Here is a 20231-nt window from a genome sequence, read left to right on the forward strand (position 1 = left end):
TATACAAAACGCGAAGAGATGTGTAAAACAAATGTGCATATTATATAATAATAAGAAGTTAAGATAATTATATAAAAATGATTTATAAAATAAGTTGAATAATTATAGATAAAAGATGTACGTGTAAAAGTAAATGTGACCGCTGCTGTAAAACTGCTGTTTTAATGTCTGCAGTAGTTACAAGATGATCAGAGTACAAAGTATAGATTTCGCAAAACGAAAATACGATAAATAGAATAAAATTGTATAATAAGATATGAACTAGATGAAATGTAAACAAACTTTAAATGAAAATTTGCATGCAGTAATCATTGATTTATAAGAAAAATTTAGCAATTAACAAAGTAAATAGCAGGGCAAACAAAGTAAAATGAGAAGACCAAATATTGGAAGATAATGAATTGAATGTTTATAGAAATATTTAGTTGTAATGATTCTGTGAAATATATAATTGAGGCACACGTTTTTTAATTTAATTAGTATAAAGTACACGTTGATTAACTTCTTATTTTGCTTCACGTAGATAACGTCACCTTCAGCATCCCGAACGGCGTAGCTTCAAATAAATTCGCCATATCGTCCAGTGGTCAAGTCACTCTTCGGGGTCCCCTGGATCGCGAGAAAGTCTCGCATTACTCAGTTTCTATCTTGGCGAGGTCCAGCAAACTTCTGGACGTCACAACTCTGGAAGTTATAGTGATGGACGAGAATGATAACAGTCCGGAATTTCGACCAGGTTCCTGCTACACCCTCGCCGTGCCGGAAAATCAGGAAACTGCTATGATTCACGCGATAGCTGCTACCGATCCTGATAATGGAACGAACGGTGAAATTTTCTACAGTATCGAAAGTAAGTTGTCCCATTAGATGTAATATGCGAAAAATAAAATTCAAGACTAGACCGGTATTCTCATAGTCCGTTCTTATTCCAAGACTCTCAAATAATATCTTGAGATGCTAACATACTGCTTTCTGATTGGTTCATAACATCTTAAAACTGTACTTAAGGACAGTCTTAAATATAAAAATCGATTACGATTGGCTTTAATCTTTGTGCTTTTTATTTCAGATGGTAACATTGGCGCCAAATTCGTGTTAAATCCGTCCACTGGTGTATTGTCGATGTCAAATCTGGATCGTGAGAATGTGCCCAAGTACGTGCTAACGATTTCGGCCAAGGACAAAGGAATCCCGAGCAAGGAAGCGTATTGCAACCTCACCGTGATCGTGCTGGACATCAACGACAATGCACCGATTTTCGTGCAGAATTTGAACAGCGGTTTCCTGTACGGATCATCGGACTATCCAGCGAATTACTATCCTTCAAAGTATATGACAACTATATCAGAGGACATTCCACCGGATTCGAGTATAATATCCGTAAAGGCGATTGATCCAGATCAAGGTGTAAATGGGAAGATCACATATGCCATCGCCGAAGAGACTAGCTGGCTCTTCAGGGTCGACAACCTGACTGGCGTTATTACTACGGTTGGGTGAGTGCATACGTCCCGTCGTTTACTTTTTTTTTTACATACGGCTTCCCTTCTTTCTTTTACCCTCTGTCACTGTCGTCGTTTCCTTCCCTTCTGACCTTTTTCTAGTTTCTTCTTTCTCTCTCTTGAGTTTCTTGTTCAACCTCTCTTTCTTTCTCCTTTTTTTTTTAGATCGCATGCAAGTTTCGCTTTGCGATCTCGGCTACCAACCGACTAATTTCATCCTGGCGTTAATTACCGCGACCTTTATTACACATCCGATTAGGATCACCCAGAGGGATATTACGCCGGTAGTATAACGTCGTAAAACGGGAAGTGAAGCCTCGCACACATACACACGCATTCGTATACGTAGGAAAGAGCAGCCAGTCAGCTCGCAGTGAAAAAAGTTCGACGCTCGAGGGTAGTGAGGGAGGAAGGAGTGGAGCGGTCTAGGAAAGTCGTAAAATTATAAAGTCAGTCGATGCGCTTCACGAACGACGCACTATGGCCGATTAAACGATTCTGTATGCATAACCCATTGGTACAACCCGAGATTATTATTCTTTCTTCCTTTTTCTCCTGCGTCTCTTTCTTCTATCCATCTATCTCTTGCTCGGTCCTTTGTCCGTCTCTCTCAGTCCGTGTGTGTGTCTCTTATGATAACGCAATAAACCGATATCTCGAGACGTCGTTAAGATGAAGACTTTCCGTGGCTTCCGTCCATCCCATCAAACAGCAAAGTCGTAGTTCGTTAATTAATGGATAATTTCGCTGTGGGCTACCGCGAACCTTGATCCAATGGAGCACGCTGACCGATGATCGTTAATCGCTCGATACGGTCTCGGCGTACGAACGGTGGAAAACTCAAACGTTAATTGCACGAGAACTTCTCGGAATCGAATTAAATACCGAGCCTTTATATACAAAATATTAACTTTTATAGGTGGTCAGTTATACGGTCGCGTAAGAGTTTCACGGTGATTAGAGTCGCCTGCCCTCGTGTCCGGTGACCTGCCTCTGAAGACGACACAACCGAGTGATTTCGATAAATCATTTCCACGCCGGGAATGTATAATTTATTCGTTGCAAATTATTATATAGAGACGCCGCAAATCCGTACGATCGACACGCCCAACGTCCGTCTCGGTGATTCACGATTCGTGTTTTAATCCACGTGGCAATTAATCGATCCTCCTTTTCTTCGGTGACAATCTTAGTTTACAATGGTTTACAATTTTACTTAACTGCATCTGTTTACGCGGTTCTGCCGCCTTCGCTTCCATCATTTGTTGTTTTTGCTTCTATCACGACTACCGATGTGACGAGTGGGTGCTTTGTAGGATATGAACACAGAGAAGGTTGCGAAATGTGGGAGAACAGGCGCCGGTTGACAGTGTAGAAACGGAAAGAGAGTAGTCGGTAGCCATGAGGAGGACTAAGAAACCCAGGGGGGCGCATACTTTTGCGTCGCGACAGCCGTGTGTCATTTCAGCGAGACGCCATCTGGCATTTCAATGCATTATTTCAGCCGGCAAAATGCCTCCTGATATGCAAAACCAGATCTCGGTTCGAGCTGCTCTTTCGCCGCGTCTCTCCCACTTTCATTGTCTCTCTCATTCTCTCTTCACCCTTTCCCGCCGCGACTACTGTCCGGTCGTCTCGTTTCACCGTCTCCTTCGCCTCTTCTTTCTCATCCCGCTTCTGTTTTTGGTATCCTCTTTCCTCGATCAGTAGCCGTGGACCCGGCTTTCGTGTCGCCTTATTGCCGCTGCTCTTGCGGCGACGGTCTCGTTCCTCTCTTACCTTTGAAAGCCGCGCCGCCGTCGCGTCGTTCTGCAGCACCTCGGTACGGAACACTTCTCCCTTCTTTTGCTTTCTAGAGACCACCCGGTAGAGACAATATACGGGTCAAACGAGGATCAGTTCTCATTTAGAACGATTTGATAAATAGTGCGATCTGATAGAAAAAACACTGATATAGGAAAGGACGATTTTGTTGAAATATCTAAAAAAAATATAATACTAAGACTATGTAAACTAAGACTAGATAAACTATTCCGATATTCATAATCAGTTCTTATATTTAAGACCGTTTTAAGTTCAGTTTTGAGGTGTCATGAAATCAAACAGCTGCATTAGCATCTTAAGACATTACTTAAGACGGTCTTAAAATAAGAACCGATTATGAATACCGACCTAAGACTATATAAGAAGCGCCAACTGCGGTCAAAATTAAATGCGCTGGAATAATAATTCTATATTTAATTGATTTTAAATATATTTATTCTTTTGATTACTCGCTGATTACTTTCGGACTTGCGACACAGTCAAACTGAAATAATAATATTAATCTCACAAGTAAATTAAATTTGGTCATCGATTTGAACGATCATTAATCTCATTTTTTAGCTAGATACAGATCTGAAAATAATTTTTTTGGACCACTAAAATTGTAAGACGCTCAAACTGACTTTTGGAATATCAATATTTTTTACAAACATTGCTCATCATGCTTAAGTTTTGTATTATATATAATTATTTTTTGATGATCCAACAAAATTATCTATTATTTTATACAACAGGTACGGAATTCCTCTGATAAATCTATGCACTTCAGGAAGAATAATTTTTATTCTGAGAGTGAGAGAGAATTGCGAATATTTTTCTATACGCAGAAAAATAGTTTATCTAAAAATAACTATTGTCCCTATTATCGTGGTCCAAGTCGGAATATCGATTCTTTTAGATGCTGATCCATAAAATCATGCGTACCTGCTATTTCCGCGAATTTCCACGGCGCACACAATATACATAACACACACAACATACACATATTAATATATGTATATAAAATTCCAGACATGTAACACAAAATATAACAACTCTATATATTAATTAATTAAAAATATATGACTTTGCAAACGTTGCAAACAACATCTTGCGTTTGTGGCTGTATGCTCATTATTTTTATATTATTTATATAACAACTCTCTTTACAATTTTCAAATCTTTATCTAGCTAAATTTTTAGATACTTTGGTAAAATCATCTCCTGTGGAGATGATGTATCAACAACATTTTCCGTAATCAAAGTGCAAAACTTTTATGAAATTATAAGTCGTCACATCTATCCTTGTGATTTTCATATAAATCAATAAACCCACTTATGTTTCATTTATTATTATTAATATATTAATTAAGCAATAACATATCAGTCACGAAATAAAAAAATACTTGCATTCCTTGAATCATTCTCAAATGAATCATTTCTCGCAACTATCGTTCAGATGCGATAGAGATTTGTACTGCATACTTCGAGTTGCAGTCAGCAGATATGCTGATACTAGGGCGGAAGATAACTGTGGAGTATTCGAGTTAGCTTCGCGCAATCGTAAATAAGCGTATCGAACTCGTGCACTACCGACGTCCGATCATTATCCCACGCTTATTAAGAATTATTACGAGCGTTACGTTGTATCGCAAAGGCACGCTGGGAACTTCTCTTGCTTGCTCTCGACTTGCACTTGCGTAACTTCCTAATAGCATTGTTTTAAGAAAATTAATTTAAGGTACGAGATATTGTGAGACTAAATCAGAATTTTTTTCTAGTAATTTTTCTTGTAATCTTTAATACTTTTTTATTAATGTAGCAACAAAATACTTATATAAATATCTTATTGAAAATAACGATTATCGTAATTTTTATATTAATAATTTTAAAAAACTATATATATATATTTATTTAATGTATTTTTTATTGATATTAAATTAAAATTTTAAAAATAAGTAAATTGTAAATATTTCTTTTATTATTAAATTAAAATATATTTACTCTTTTCATTTCTTAATCTTGTGATAATAACTCTATAATTCTATAACTATCTGTTTCTTCCTGTTCAATACAGCCCATTAGACCGTGAACGTCAAAGCAACTACACCTTCCTCGTGGTTGCAACGGACAGCGGCATGTATGATGCGAAAAGCACATCAATACCTGTCGAGGTCATCATCAGCGACATAAACGACAACGCGCCAATTTTCGACGAGTACCCATTTCGGACACGCGTACCCATCAGTACGAAACCGGGTCAGAACATTCTCCGGGTATCAGCCAAAGACGCTGACGACGGCGTAAACGGTGATATCGTGTACTCATTGATAAACGAGCAGGAGAAACCGAAATTTCGAATACATCCTAGCACTGGCGAAGTAACGGCAAGCCTATCATTGTCGCAAGATAATGGCAAGACGTACTATCTAGAGGTGTTGGCCCAGGACAAGGGCAATCCGCCGAAGAGCGCTAAGGGTTTGATTGAGCTTCAAGTCGGCCACCTCGCGGACCTGACGCCCAGTTTGAAATTTCAGAACGACATATACAACGTCGTCATTCAGGAAAATTCAGCGGCTGGCACGGAGGTAGTGAAAATCACTGCGGTACGTACTGATGGTAGGAAACAGCGCGTCACGTATTCGATCGCGTCCGGAAACAACTACAACACCTTTGCGATCGACGAAGACACTGGTCTGTTGCGTGTCAATGATCCTACCAGGCTGGACGCGGAGCTTTGGAATGACTTGACGATCAAATCCGATAACGAACTACCGGGCGACACGGGGCGCACAAATTCGTGGGGTAGATCCTTAGAGGGCCAGCAGCCTAAGGAAATACCCAGGGAAAGTTCGAGACACGTTCTCAATGTGATAGCGAGGAGCCAGGATGTTCTGGAAGCATACGTTAAAGTAATTATCAGGATATCCGATATCAACGATAATCCACCAATCTTCACGCAAACGCAGTATTCTGCTACTGTACTCGAGGGCAATACCAAAGGAGATTTCGTCGTGAAGGTGAGAAAACTTTTTACAATCTAATATCGCCTTTATACTTAATATGTTACACGATACTTCTTTAACGAAATTAAAGTACGAAATACATATACGATACGAAAATTTGAGGAAGTTGTTTTTACAAAAGGATTTAGGAAAGAGTTTAAAAGAAATATGACACATAGTAATTAGATTCCAAAGATGCAAATATGTTTATTTATACTTTCTTAATCTTATATTAACAACGTTTAGATATAAAAATAGAGGATGTAATATATCGTGTTGACACGCAATATATATGTCGCATTTTATATGATGTACAATTTTATGTCAATATTTGCAGCTTTCAGCAAGTGATGCTGATCAAGGACTGAACAGTAGAATCTTGTATCATATTGTGGATGGTAATCCGGATAATGCCTTCACCATAAGTCCACCGTACAGTGGAATCGTTCGGACCAATATAGTCCTAGATCGTGAGATCCGTGAGAAGTACAGGTTGACTATCATCGCAACTGACCAAGGAAACCCACAATTAACCGGCACCGCTGCATTGAGCGTACGGGTAATCGACGTCAATGACAATCAGCCTACCTTTCCGAAACACAGTATCATTTCAGTCTCCGAAGGTAAGTCATATAAGAGTCATACTATTGACAATTTTTAAACTTTATGAAATAATAGAACAATACAATACCAGAGGTCTGTTCACATTACTTGAATTAACTAAAAATACTTGCACTTAAAACGAGATGAAGATATATTCGAGGCTTTTTCTCAAAGATTCTGGCAATGAATGTGAAAAGTGCAAGCAACATCGACAGATTTTGCTTAAATATTATTATAAAAAAAAATTATTATATAAAATTAATCCATTCTCAAATGGATAACGTATTACATAAATATGTATTAGCATAAACAGCCTACGTTATGCTTTAGTATTTAAAACGATTCTGGGGCTTGTTGTGCCATCAGTTTGTTCGTCGAGTATCCGATTTTTACACTTCTCAAATTGTGGCACCATTTCTTCGAAACTTTTATCACCGTCTATGATCATAACCGGCGCCGGTAAAGAAAATAGAGTTTGTCTGTAGAGCCAGTCGTCGTGGATTTCGTGAATTTGTTTTAGATATTCCAACGACACAGAATCCTCTTCTTTACGTGCGCGTGCTTGCATTCTTTGAAATACAACTTCCGGTGTTGTCCTCAGATATACTAAATCACAGTAAAAAGATGTACAATTTCATGAAAGGAGAAAGTCACATTTTATATAAGAATCTTTTTGTTTAATTGATAGAGATACATACTTATTAAATCTGCCCTTATATTTGTATTTTCCATACACCAATCATACCAATTTTCTAAAACTACCGCTTCTACATCCTGTATCATGTGCATACGCTTCATGTTTTCTAGGAAACATTTTGCGCTAAACACAGACCTTTCCATAACTTTATAGGGTGATGGTGTAGCCATAGTATGTAACTGTAGCCTAGTTAACTGAACATATGATTGAAACAAGAAGGCGTAATGTGCTGGATCCTTGTAGAAAAGATCCTAAAAATATTATCAGTGTTTATTTTAGTATTGATGCACTCATATCAGAAAATATTCATTCAGATAACTATAGACTGTTTAAATCTATGTAGCGATTCCATTATATGTCTTGTTTTGACTTAATTAATGTCCACATCATCAAAATGTACCTCACAAAAATATTTTATTCTTAAAAAAGCTTACCAACAAATTTATTCCAGCCACATCTCGCCACAAGTCCACTGGTTCTTGTAAAATGGTAGCATTGTTAAAGTTCTGGAAGTGATTCAAGAATGTTGTTTTACCACTTCCGATATTTCCCTCTATGCAGATCGTAAACGGGTTGTTGTAAAGCTTCTTCGTTGAAAGCATTTCCATGATGCAGCTATTTCTTTCTGAAATAATATATCTAATGTAAACTAATTGCGCGAAATGACTCATTTTAATTTTACATTATCATAGAGCGACGTTAATGGATATGTTAATAATTATTTGAGGGGGGGGAATTGCCAATTAATCGAACAATCCATGTACTAAATCAGCTTTCATACCGATCCTTATAACTTATTATTGCGTTTTACGAGACACAAAGTGTCCGAATATCACAATTGACATAATTAATACCCATAGTTATCTCGATGCTGAGCTCTCTTTTACAGTAGCAGCTTATTGATTTATGTAGGCAATACGTAACTTCTTGAGGTTATTGGCAAAGTACCTTTATGTCGCGTCTTATATCTTCCGTAATATCCTTCACGTGACACTAAAACTCCTTGAGGTTGAGAAACGCACGTTGTAGACACGCAAGCTGCTCGATGATGACGAACTGCGACACACGACAGACGCTGACCAAGCCTGCCAAGAGGCATGTTTCCCGCCGAAAGTACTCGTCGCCATGTTATTACGTCACAAAGTGCAACCGGCTCGCCATCTGTTCCTTCGCGCGCGGTCGGTGCTATCAGCTGGACACTGCGCACTCAGCACTGCTGGTGTTGCGCAGTAAAGTTGTATGTAGTAAAAAAATAAGTATACGTAAAATGTACAAAAGATTCGGAGGAAATTGTCGCAAACGCTAAATCATAATCAATCCAGTAAATTTTTTTTTTCTTTTGGCAGAATGAAATTTGACTAGATTAACGATTAACAATATCTATATTTAATAAAGATATTTTAATAATTTTATTGAATATATATATATATATATAAATTATACTTTTATTAAATATATTGTTATAATATAGCCAAATTTTATATTTAATAAAATTAATATATACAAATTGACATGAAAAAAATGTTATGGATGGCGAGCTTTTATTTATATTAATTTTCCTGATTATTATAAGATTTATATAATAAGTATGTAGACTTAATTACGGTCTATCTAGATAAACTTTCATAGCTGCATAAACTCTTTATGTAAAGAAAATTATTCAATTGTATTTCTGTCATAAGGCCGTATGTATTATAAAATGTGATTGAATAATTTTTTATGCATACGTTTGGCCTTTAGAGAAAACAAATGTTACCAATTGTTTTAATTAAGAGATATAAATTTATATGTAGATGATTAGCGAAACAATAATGGAATATTAATTATTTAAAATTTATTATTTAGATGCTTCTCTCTTAATTACTAATTTCTATATGCAGTACTGCAGTAGTATTACATAATTGCATTTTTTTCTATTTTTATTAACGGCTGATATCTATATACATATATAAGAATCTAAATACTAAATGAAATATATAATCGTTGAAATATTATCAATCATATAATACCGATATTTTTTATCATAACGATATAGTTTATACAATATAAAGTTATCACTCTCTATCGACTAAGCATCTGAATTAGCTTAGTCTCTTTTCTGCATATCAGATTTCACTATACATATAGTATTACGAGTAACGAGTGGTTTCTTAGGGCACTCGACGATATCAAGTGTTAAGTATCCATTCGTGAGCCATGCAAACTGATGCCGCAATCGCGAATTGTTATTTCCGCTTTGCAGCAATGCGAATTGCTCGTCACCTCGCTCTATCTGCGATCAAAGGCGGTCACACATTGCGTTACAAAATGGAATGGAAAAGAGGAGCTCGTTTGGATAGCCGATCATCGACGACGGGTAGCATCGCGGTATCTACTGTACGACGATCCTGTCAACAAATACAATCTCGGGTTTCACTCGCGATGATGATAGCTCGGGTTTTGTCGTGGTCCTTGACTCGTGAATGTCTATCTCCCTCTCGAAATTCAATGGGTTTTATGATGGTTCGCTTCTCTCAAGGTCGCCCACGTGGGACGAGAGGAAGAGTTGCAGCAGAGGTTGCATGCTGTGCGGGGAGAAAAATAAAATTAGATGAATAATTGAAGTATTTACTTTTATTGCACTGTGCTGTATTATTGGGTTGATACTATTAAAATTATTTCTTCTTTGATTAGCAAAAACTACTATGAATACTATCAGAAATTGGATGATAAATGATAAAATAGAAAACAAATTTATGATTTTAAAAATTGACATTGCGAAAAAATAATATTGTATAAAATTAAAATATTCTAATTAAATTATCTAACAAAAGTACTCTCTAAAATCTTTGGAATCTAATTCTATAGAGTAAAAATTGTGCTAATCTCGGAAAAGAGTGGCTTAATTTTCAATCTTTAAGAATGAAATTTTATTCTTCAGTGTGCGAGATTCACTGAAAGTTTTATGATTAATAATAACCATGGTATATGAAGACAGGTATAACTTTGCATATAATGGCGATAACAATACTGGAAACAACCAATCAAATCTCCTAAATGCATCTTCTTGCATATAATAGCAGTAGTAAAGTGGAATGGCTCATTAAATTTGGACCCAAATTCACGCCCCTGATGCATTCATGGCAATGTTACATCTGTCTTGTTAAACTGTGATTATATACGTGATGCTACGAATGCTTTGAAGCATTCTTTGATTAGTCAATTGGTAACATTTTTTCTTCTGACTATTTAATCGGTCAAATGCTTTAAAGCATTTGTTGTGAAACTTTTTGTATTCTAAATTATACGTTTTCAATTATTTTCAAATGAATTGTACAGGTGTTCAAAAAACGCGACTGTGTTTTGTAAATAAGCGCAATCAAGATCAGATCGATACTTTCAGCAAAAAGACTTAACATGTTTCAAATTCGAAGTTAGATTTAGTTCGCAAAAAGAATTCGATATTTAGAATAAGGAGGAGAGGAACGCGCGCGAGTCAAAGAGCTAGTAAGCGAGAGAGAGAGAGAAAGAGAGAGGGAGAGATCAGAAGAGAGGAGTCCAACCGCGTCGAGAGGACGCGGGAACGCATTCTACTCCACGTATAAAGTTAAGTGGCAAAGGATTTATGCCGACATTAAAGTCCAACTGTTCGGAACAATCTGCATAACTTAGTCGAGGCTGCCGAGACGCGCGTTCGGTGGCTCAGCTTCTCTCCCTTCTCTCTTCTATTCGTGAACCCCGGCACACGAGGTCCTCTTTCTCCTCGGCCTTTCTCGCCACCATATTGTTCCCCATTGACAGATACGATTGAATGGAACGGCACGGGACCGTAGTGGCCGCGAGTTTGACGTACAAGCGCCAACCTCGCGCGCTACCACTTCTCACAAGACGTAGAAAAAGAAGGTCCCGTCCCGTTGAGCCCTGTCCATTTCGATTGCCATCAGACAGGCAGCTAGTCAGCGAAGATGACGCGACGAAAGGAGGGACTGGTGATCGAGTAAGTTCAACCGCATCGTCGGACAAACGAAGGCTATGCGGCGTAGTTTCGATGATACCTCGAACGGGCCGTTTTCTTCTCTCGCGTAGTTCTCCGTTTCTTCCTGCCGGATGGAATTCCCAATAGCGAGCAGGTGGCGAGTCACGCACGTTCTAGCAAGCATTCCAAGGCGACGGGAGATATAATAGGAGATTCCTTCGGCCTTTTATTGCGCTCGCGTTTTTGTCTTCGTCCCTTTCTTCGCTTTCTGATGTTGTTGCGTTGCTCTTTCTTCTTCTTGCTCTTCCGAGAATTTTCAACATGAAGGTAGCGGCTACGTACTCGCTTACGCCAATGGCGTAATGCGAGATTATTATCTAATTTGTATCGCTGTAAAATTCTTCGGAGTCTCGTGTTAACGAGATTATCGCCGCGTTAACGCCCCGCACCAGGCGAAATTTATTTAACATTGCACCCCTGCTCTCGCAGAAATCTCGTAGTTTGTTTTGCAATCGCGATTGTGACATTGTCACGTTGTGTAAGTGTCACTCTTCGCCTATAAAGATCCGATTAAATCGATCATTTATGCTTCCCCTGGACACGCATGGACGCTTTTAATATCCTGTCGATAGTCGAGCTGAAATAGCTTCTCGCTTCCGCTTGTACACTTCACTGTATTCAAAGTGCATTTGATAGAAATATGAATTACGTGGTCGTAATGTGAAACAGGACAGAATAACGAGCTTGCTCTGACGTCTTCTAACAGCTTTCCTTATTGCGTTTTTACGATAATCGTATTAGAGATTTATGTTTGTGTCACTAATCGATGACACAATTAACTCGATACGAAGTGGCTTAACCTTTAAATGAGTACATGGGGTGGACACAGCATTTCAGGTATAGTTTTCTTTAAAATCTTGTTTTGGAAAAGAAAAGTAAAAATACTGCTCAGAAATTCAGAAACTCTAAAGTTCATTATTGTTATATTCCTTTATTTGATAAGATATAACTATAACGTTATTATAAATTCAACTAACTATAATAAATTAGTAAAAATATAATTGTAAAACATATATTAAACACTAAAATTGTGAATCTTAACTCTGGACTGTCTTTAAAAACAATAAACTTAATCGAACAAAACAAATGAAAATACAACAGCATTATGTATAGGCTTGTCTTGTTTAATTAAATTTGTTGTTTTATAAATGTACAATTTTTTAAAGTTTTCTAAGTATTCCATCTATCAATTGTATATTTTTAAATTATCTATCTACTTAAAGGTTAATAGAAGAAGCCCGAGTTCTCTCGTCGTGAGTCTCGCGTTTTTCACACGACAGCGATGTCGATTAATGTTTAATCCGCACGAGTTTCGCACGGTCGGATTTTAACGCGGCCCGCTCGAAAGGCCCTACGGTAAACGTTTGTAATTACCCCGGTAGAATAAAAGGATATAATTATCATCGAAAGCGGGAGGCGCGGCTCGCCGCAATGTTGGATGGGCCTTACCCTCCGCTCCCGTAGGCCCTTCTGCGGTCATATCCGCATTCGTGGGAGGATTTAATCGACAGAAACGATCGAACCGACTACGAGAAGTGGCACTGACACGAGAAATCGAGACAATGGTAGACCACCGACGTGCGTATTTTCCATACAAGGAGCGTCGTTGTTACGTGTTCATTTGCAGATCCGATTCATGGAATGCGAGGAAAGCGTGATTGAAGTTACCTCGGTGAAGTTACGTAACGAATCGGATGCTCAACATGCCGTAACGCACCACGATAAAGTTGTATTGTATTTGCGGTTTTTATTCAATCGTCGTATAAAAATTAAAGATAGTATCATTTGGATCACATTCTTTATTTAATTTAGTGTAGTGTTCAACTTAGCACCAATTATTGATATCAAATTTAGATAAATAATTTATATCGTTTAATTTTTACACGAACTCGCAAAACGTGGTTTTTCGATGTTACTGCGAAGATACTTACGTTCCCAAAGCGTTTTCATCCACGCGATTGTATAATTGCGCGCTACGGTTGTAATCTCTATACTTCCGGTCCCAGCTGTGTTCGGGATAGTAAAGGGGTTTTCGAGCAGTAACAGAGTCATGTACATAGACGGTGCAGGGTCGCTCTGGAAACCGATTTACATGACTTTAACGATCTCTTGTGAAATTTACGAGCGGTCACAGCCGCGTGCCAGCTAAGCTCCCCGTATTCTCTCTCTCTCTCTCTCTCTTGAATGCATCGCGTATACAGAATAATTCTTTTACTGCCGCAGGTGTTGCTACGCCCGACGTATATCACCCGGCTCGGTTGTGGAATCAAAAGCCCGATCCTTGATGATGTACTTCCTCTTAACCATCGTACTTTGTATACCGCATACTTGCCTTTACCGAGCCGGAGAATCTCATTTAAATCATCGAAAGTTACGTAATACGTCCGTCTCTTTCTCACGTATATACATACATCATCTTTATAAATTTTTACAGAAATGCTGTGTTTCCTGTTTTTTGTATCGAGACATAAATACATCTGAGTCAATAAGTGACTTTAATTTTGGCCTCAACAATTAATGTGATACAAATTAAAATTTGAATACTTATTTAACTTATAAACTATACCTATATATTTTTATCTTAGAAATTGTGGCAAATGAGAAAAAATCGAAATATTTGCAAGCAAATTTTCTTTAATATTTATTGATTACAAAAAGAATTAACTGATAAAATATATTTTTTTGTGAAATATATCGTATTAATTGTTAAAAAATGAAATAGATGATTTATTTGTATAAGAAATAAAATTGTATTCGTTCATATTTAAATAAGAATTTGTTTCAATGAAATAAATATTATACCTACATATCTCGTAAATAAATTTTTAAGTATCTTTCTGTCATTGTAAGAAGATCTGTCGTTGCGAGAAGATTACTTGACTGCAATTATGTGTGACAATGAATCGTAGGCAAAAAGATTTACATTTAACGACAAATTGCGATCAGAGTCGCATTCTCGCGGCGTTGAGCGTGTTTCGTGTGCTATGATTGTGTTATGCAGAATACGTATCCACTCTTTGTGCTCGCAAATTCGTTCCCGCCGCGATACGGTTTTCAATTTCTTCGCATACGTCTAGACAGAACGACATTGTAATATATTTCGCGGTGGCTGCGGCTCCCAATCGTCTCCCTCGCGAGAGGTTCATCCGCTTCTTCAGACGGATTCGTTTCGACCGTTTCTTCTTAGCAACTGGCCAAGATAAAACGATTCGATAGTACGGATCCAATGCATTTTAAGCACCGACCCTCTTGATGTGTCTTTAACTTCGCGGAAGAGAACGCGCGCGCCCATGAGATCCGTATAGGCTGTACAGTTCGCGCGTCGTATATATGTATCGCGCACGATCATTTCACAGTGACAAAGTGGCTTCGCGATGAGGGGACAAAAGAACGAAATCAAAGGCACCTTTATGCATAAGGATGCAATCCGCTAGTAGCGACCGTGCGTTCCACAATGCGAAACGATAAAGCTCTTCATTCTGCTCGAAATCTCTAACAGACTTCTTTTTATTTTTGCCAGGCATATTTTACTTAATTCCGTTGCTATCAGATAGCAAAACAGTACTTACGGTCCAATTTATTTACATAAAGTGTTCGTCAATACATGTATATGCATTTTTTTGATTTTGTAAATTCATTCTTTATTTATATATTCATATTAATTAACCGCATATTAATTAACCAAAGTAATGGATATTTGGATTTGAAGCGAAAACATTTGGACGATTTGTACAATCTGCATGATTGGTATTATAAAGTTTTAAATTGTAAATAAAAAAAAATTAAATTTTAATAAATTTTTGTTTAAATAGTTTTAAATAAATATTCACTATTTATTTATAATATTTGGTGCAAACAGTTAATTCGATTTCATTCTTTATGTTGAATAATTTATTTACTAAGTAAATAAATATTTACTTAGCATTATTTATAAAGAAATGTGTATTAAAATTTAGTAAATTTTTTTGAGTGCATCAATTGCCGTAAGCCAGAGATTCATTTATTCTGGGTATCGATCATGAAACTTTTTCATTTTTCACTTTTCACATTACGAATTTCACGTGAAAGTGTTTACGTGAAAAATGAAAAAGATTTATTACATTCTGCATGGTATACGATTCGTAATGTACTAATTAATGCGTGGTTTAATTTGAAAAGATATATTGCTTAACGTTGATTTAGTTATCTATAACATAAATATATTTCTCTATCGTAAATTTTTGCAATGTAAAACTTTTCACGTGAGTTTTCAGTGAATGGTTATATGTCCTCTTTTCATGAGTAAATGATATCCTTAAAAGTAAAACTTTTCACCATCGGACGACTTGGTTAAAAGTGAAAAATGTTACGCATGCGTATTATACAGTTAAGACAATAGTAATATACGTGTCTAGTTTGAATCCGCTATGAACGCACCCAGTATCTCAATAAAAGCTTTATTTATGAAATAAAGTACGTTTTTATTGTTATACAAATATGAAATTTTATGTACAAATAAATATGCAATTTTTATATCAACTTTATAGAAATAATTTTTTCTATTTTATTTATAGATAAAGCAACTTAAACTGATAATAGATTAATTAATTAATTTTAACTTAACCTAAAAGTTAGTTAATAACATGTATGTCATTTTCAATTGTATAATTTTTGTAATTATGTTAACTTTTATATAATTATATAATTATTAACATATTATATAATGACATCAATCTTCTAGAATGAACGTTACGTTATAAAACGATAAAAGTTTTGATTCCTTCTTGCTTCGACATTTTACACAAATATGCATAAATTTCTAAAACTTTCAGTTTAGGCAAGTTGTCGACAAGAGCCAGTCAGATAAAAAATCCCATCGATAAGCGCTATCTTTCTTTCAGTTCGATGGGACTGCCGTTTTTCGATTGAATTTCACATTTTATGTGACATTTTCATTTTTCACAAGTTCACATAAAATTTTTCACTTTTCACAATTCACGCTAGGGAAAAAGTTTCATGATCGATACCCTGTACTCTAAACAGGATGCTTTAGAGTTTAAATGTAATTTTTATGATTGTAGTTCAATCAAGAATAATGCATTTATAATATTTCTGTATTTGACACCACTGTATCGGCATAACACATATTTATATTAGTAAACGCTACAAAGAGACATTATTTTCGTTTCAGGTACTGCCATGGGAACTGTGCTGACGACCATCACGGCGAACGACGTCGACAGTTCGCCGGTATTGACGTATCGATTCGATGACACGAGTTTGGGGCCCTTCAGCATCGACCGGTACAGCGGTAAAGTTGTTTTACGAAAGCGGCTGGACGCCGAGGTGCGTTCTGAGTACACTCTTCGGGTGATCGCCAGCGACGGGATTCACGAAGCGACGACCGATCTCACGGTTCGTGTGACCGATCTCAACGACAACACGCCGCAATTCAAGCAGGCTGTCTACGTGGCTGTTCTTTCGGGTACGTATCTAGGACATTCCTCTTTCTGCGCGGGTAATGAAATCGGTAGCGAATTGTCGAATCTGCGATCAAAACTCGCGGACGATGATCGAACGCGATCGTTGCGTCAATTATCGCATGGCGTACGCATTGGCGAATCGTTATCGCGGTTCTGTGAAACGGTAGCATGGGATAAAATCGCGAGAAAAGGAATGCGCCGGCGAGGTACATACAGAAAGATACGTACTGTATACGTAAATAATAATTACTTGTTTCAAATATTTCAAAAGTTAATATGTTCGTAAATGAAACATAAGTTTATGACAATTATCCAATTTATTTAAAATACTCTTTGAATCCTGTAAAGTTTAATCGAAATTATTAAATCGAAGGAAATTTCATTATACAAAAATGCTTCTTCGATTAATTTTGCAATATTCTTTAAAAATCGAAATTCTTATTTTGAGTATACATTATGTGTTTTCCAATTGATGACACAAATCGACACAAGTGTCGTTCTATCTTTGTCAATCTCTAAATGTCAAGAAAGATAGAACGATACTTGTGTCGACTTGTGTCATCAATTGGAAAGCACCCATTAATAAGTCTTTTTATGATATTTGTGTGTAATAATAGTATATTTTAAGATTATTATCAAGAAAAGATTCTTTGTTAATGATAAATGTTACTTAAAAGAAAGAAAGTAAACTGAGTACTTTTTTTAGCAATAGAATATTTTCTTGTGTGTACAAGATTTCTCGTGGATGGTTTTGTTGACGCCGTCTTTAAAGCGCATTGTAAATCTTTTGCTGTACGCCAAGGATCACGCATTAAGTAATTTAAATCTATCAGTTAACGATCTATTAATGAACTATTGCGAAAGTTAACGTGCATCTCCTTTATGATATGCCTGTTCAACAATAGAGTTGCAAGTCGTAAGCCGTAAGAAATTGGCCAATCATAATTAAATATGACAAAAATAATCAACTATGATTAGTTAATTATTTACAGCTTACTGCTTGCGGCTCTATTGTAAAACAGGCTTTAGAGCGGCGCGCAAATGATTCAGTCGTATTGTTCTGTCGCGTTGTACCTTACACACCTAACCAGGTGGAAAATCCACATTGAGATTACACTTTCGTCAGTCGGAATTCATTAGCGTTCATACCGTAAAGTTGTTGGTCGCGCGAGTTCTGTCACCCCGTTAGACGAAGCATTTCGATATCTGATTTGAAAAAAATCGAAGCAACAACATCGTGGCACAAAGAAATGAGAGAAGGAGAAGGAGGCAACGGGAAGATACCGACGGACCTCTCGGTGCGAAATAAACGCGCGTTTAAAAACTGGTTTTTAGTAGACACGCGTTGTCCTGTTGCCCGTGTTCCAAACTCGAATTGACACCGCGCCGAGATAAAGCGCGCGAGAAAGAACAGCGCGCGGGGGTGAGAGGTGGTGAGGAGAGATGAGAAAGGAAGAGAGAAAGAAAAAGATAGAAGAGGATGATGAGTAGAAGGAAGACCGATGAAAAGTCAACTGCTTGAATATGGGAGAGAAAAAGATAGTGAGGGAGAAAGGGGGGAATGCAGAGGGGGGGGGGGGGATATATGTATAAAGAGAGGGAAAGAGAATGCGAGATCGGCAGGACAGGGTGAAAGGCGAAAGGAAGCAAGGAATGGCGAGGATGCGGGACGAAAGGGGGTGGGAGGGGAGGAGATGGAAGGAGAGTTGAGGTGGATTGCGAACTCCTCGCACATAAATAAACGTGAGGACACCGTTTGCGAGGCAGCCGAAAAGCCGCCTTCACTGCAACCGTCGGCTTCGAGAAGACTCTCGAAACTTATTAAAAATACATAGGCCTGCGCCTAATGGTGCATTTGGATAGGCGGTAGGGGAGTAAGAACGATCGGGGAACTGGGAGGGTTAGATTGGCGGGCGGTGAATATGGAAAGAGAGAGCTCGCTCGAGTGAGGAGCTCCCACGGTGACGAGAACGTCGAATTTGCATCTTCTTCTCTTTTTCAGCTTCATCCGGTGCTTCGTCTCGCATGTTCGCGAAAAGCTATGTGCCGTTCCTCATGGAAGGGACAGGCGGAGAACAGGCAGAGAACAGGCGATATGGCTATAGAAGGTTGTAGACTTGACTGAGCGAAAAAGGTTTCGGCGAAAGTTAATGAAGTGCCTGGTCGGTTAATAGGACTGTTATAGATGTTCGTGAGAGTGATAACATCAAGATAGATAGAAGATCGGCATTGCCGACCTCTCTCACGTTTTCTTAAAATTGTACGAATTTTAATTAAATACTAAAGAGCTATTAGCTTTCAGATATCTACCTTTCTGTACAATGTAAGCTTTCAAAGTATCTGTCTCGCAACGGAGTTAATGAGGGAGCGAGACTAGTGGACGAGCAGTGATACGAAGATTAGTAAGACCATATTATGTCGACCAAGGACGACCGAAATATTATTAGGCGATAGAGTAGGATTAAGATTAATAAAAGAAGGAGATAGAAGGAATATTCTGACACTGCTGGAAATACGAATTTATCTTACAATTAGTGAGAAGATGTCGTGATGCGAGCGTGTGCATACGCACTTTGCAATAATTATATAGTTCTTGTTCTCTTCGCCAGGCAATACTTTTTTTTTTCTCGACGAGATGCTCTCGCTCCTCCCGGCTGCTGCACAAGATCCCTGAAGGGAATCATATCCTCCAGGTTTATTTCAAATCTTCTTCCACGCACGCCACGCATCGGTCTATATCTTCCCCTGCCTCCTATACTTTAGGCCACGGCTTGGCACATTAATGCCGAGTTATCCGACGATTTGAAACGCATCGAAATGATTTTTGTATGCGCAACGCGCCATCGAGAGTCCGGACCCACGGCACCGCGCGCGCGGCGCGATTTATATATAACTGGTTATTATTTCATACTTCCGTTCGGGCCTGATGTCAAGAAGGCTTATCCTCCTTGCTCGCCGTCCGAAAAAAGGCGTTCGTAATGTCGGTCCCGACCGGCGATGGTCGAGGACGCATCCGCAACAAGAAGACACGAAGAGTATTTGAGCTCAGGCCTGCTGATCTCTCGATCTTTCTCCCGCGTCCCTGTCGAGTGGTTCCTTGTACAATGTACGACTCGATAATCGATCTCGCGGAGAGTGCTTCTC

General features: G+C 37.9%; 2 protein-coding genes across 2 annotated transcripts in view; one reads left to right on the forward strand and one right to left on the reverse strand.

Moving 5' to 3' along the window:
• The window catches only part of ds (dachsous cadherin-related 1), a 72448-nt gene that overhangs the window by 47850 nt on the left and 4367 nt on the right, over positions 1-20231 (forward strand). Inside the window, exons 10-14 of the mRNA XM_018551352.1 lie at positions 524-850; positions 1070-1496; positions 5383-6325; positions 6648-6933; positions 16796-17089. Of these exons, the coding sequence (XP_018406854.1) occupies positions 524-850; positions 1070-1496; positions 5383-6325; positions 6648-6933; positions 16796-17089 (2277 nt within the window). The remainder of the gene's footprint in view (positions 1-523; positions 851-1069; positions 1497-5382; positions 6326-6647; positions 6934-16795; positions 17090-20231) is intronic.
• On the reverse strand, positions 7217-8729 carry LOC108782953 (deoxynucleoside kinase). The gene is made up of 4 exons (XM_018551353.1): positions 8559-8729; positions 8045-8235; positions 7612-7861; positions 7217-7519 (listed from the first exon to the last, which is right to left on the reverse strand). Exons 1-4 carry the CDS (start codon positions 8707-8709, stop codon positions 7233-7235), a joined length of 879 nt encoding a protein of 292 aa, XP_018406855.1. The 5' UTR covers positions 8710-8729; the 3' UTR covers positions 7217-7232.

The sequence above is a fragment of the Cyphomyrmex costatus genome, unplaced genomic scaffold, assembly GCF_001594065.2.
Source record: "Cyphomyrmex costatus isolate MS0001 unplaced genomic scaffold, Ccosl1.0 scaffold14, whole genome shotgun sequence".
Classification (NCBI taxonomy): Eukaryota; Metazoa; Arthropoda; class Insecta; order Hymenoptera; family Formicidae; genus Cyphomyrmex; species Cyphomyrmex costatus.

What these genes read in the sequence shown, in the direction of transcription:
- LOC108782953 (XM_018551353.1), bottom strand. Translation starts at nt 8,709, where the DNA reads ATGCCTCTTGGCAGGCTTGGTCAGCGTCTGTCGTGTGTCGCAGTTCGT. An exon ending in ATATAAGACGCGACATAAAG is followed by an intron (nt 8,236 to 8,558) that starts GTACTTTGCCAA and finishes ATATTATTTCAG; the next exon opens with AAAGAAATAGCTGCATCATG. An exon ending in TGGCTGGAATAAATTTGTTG is followed by an intron (nt 7,862 to 8,044) that starts GTAAGCTTTTTT and finishes TAATATTTTTAG; the next exon opens with GATCTTTTCTACAAGGATCC.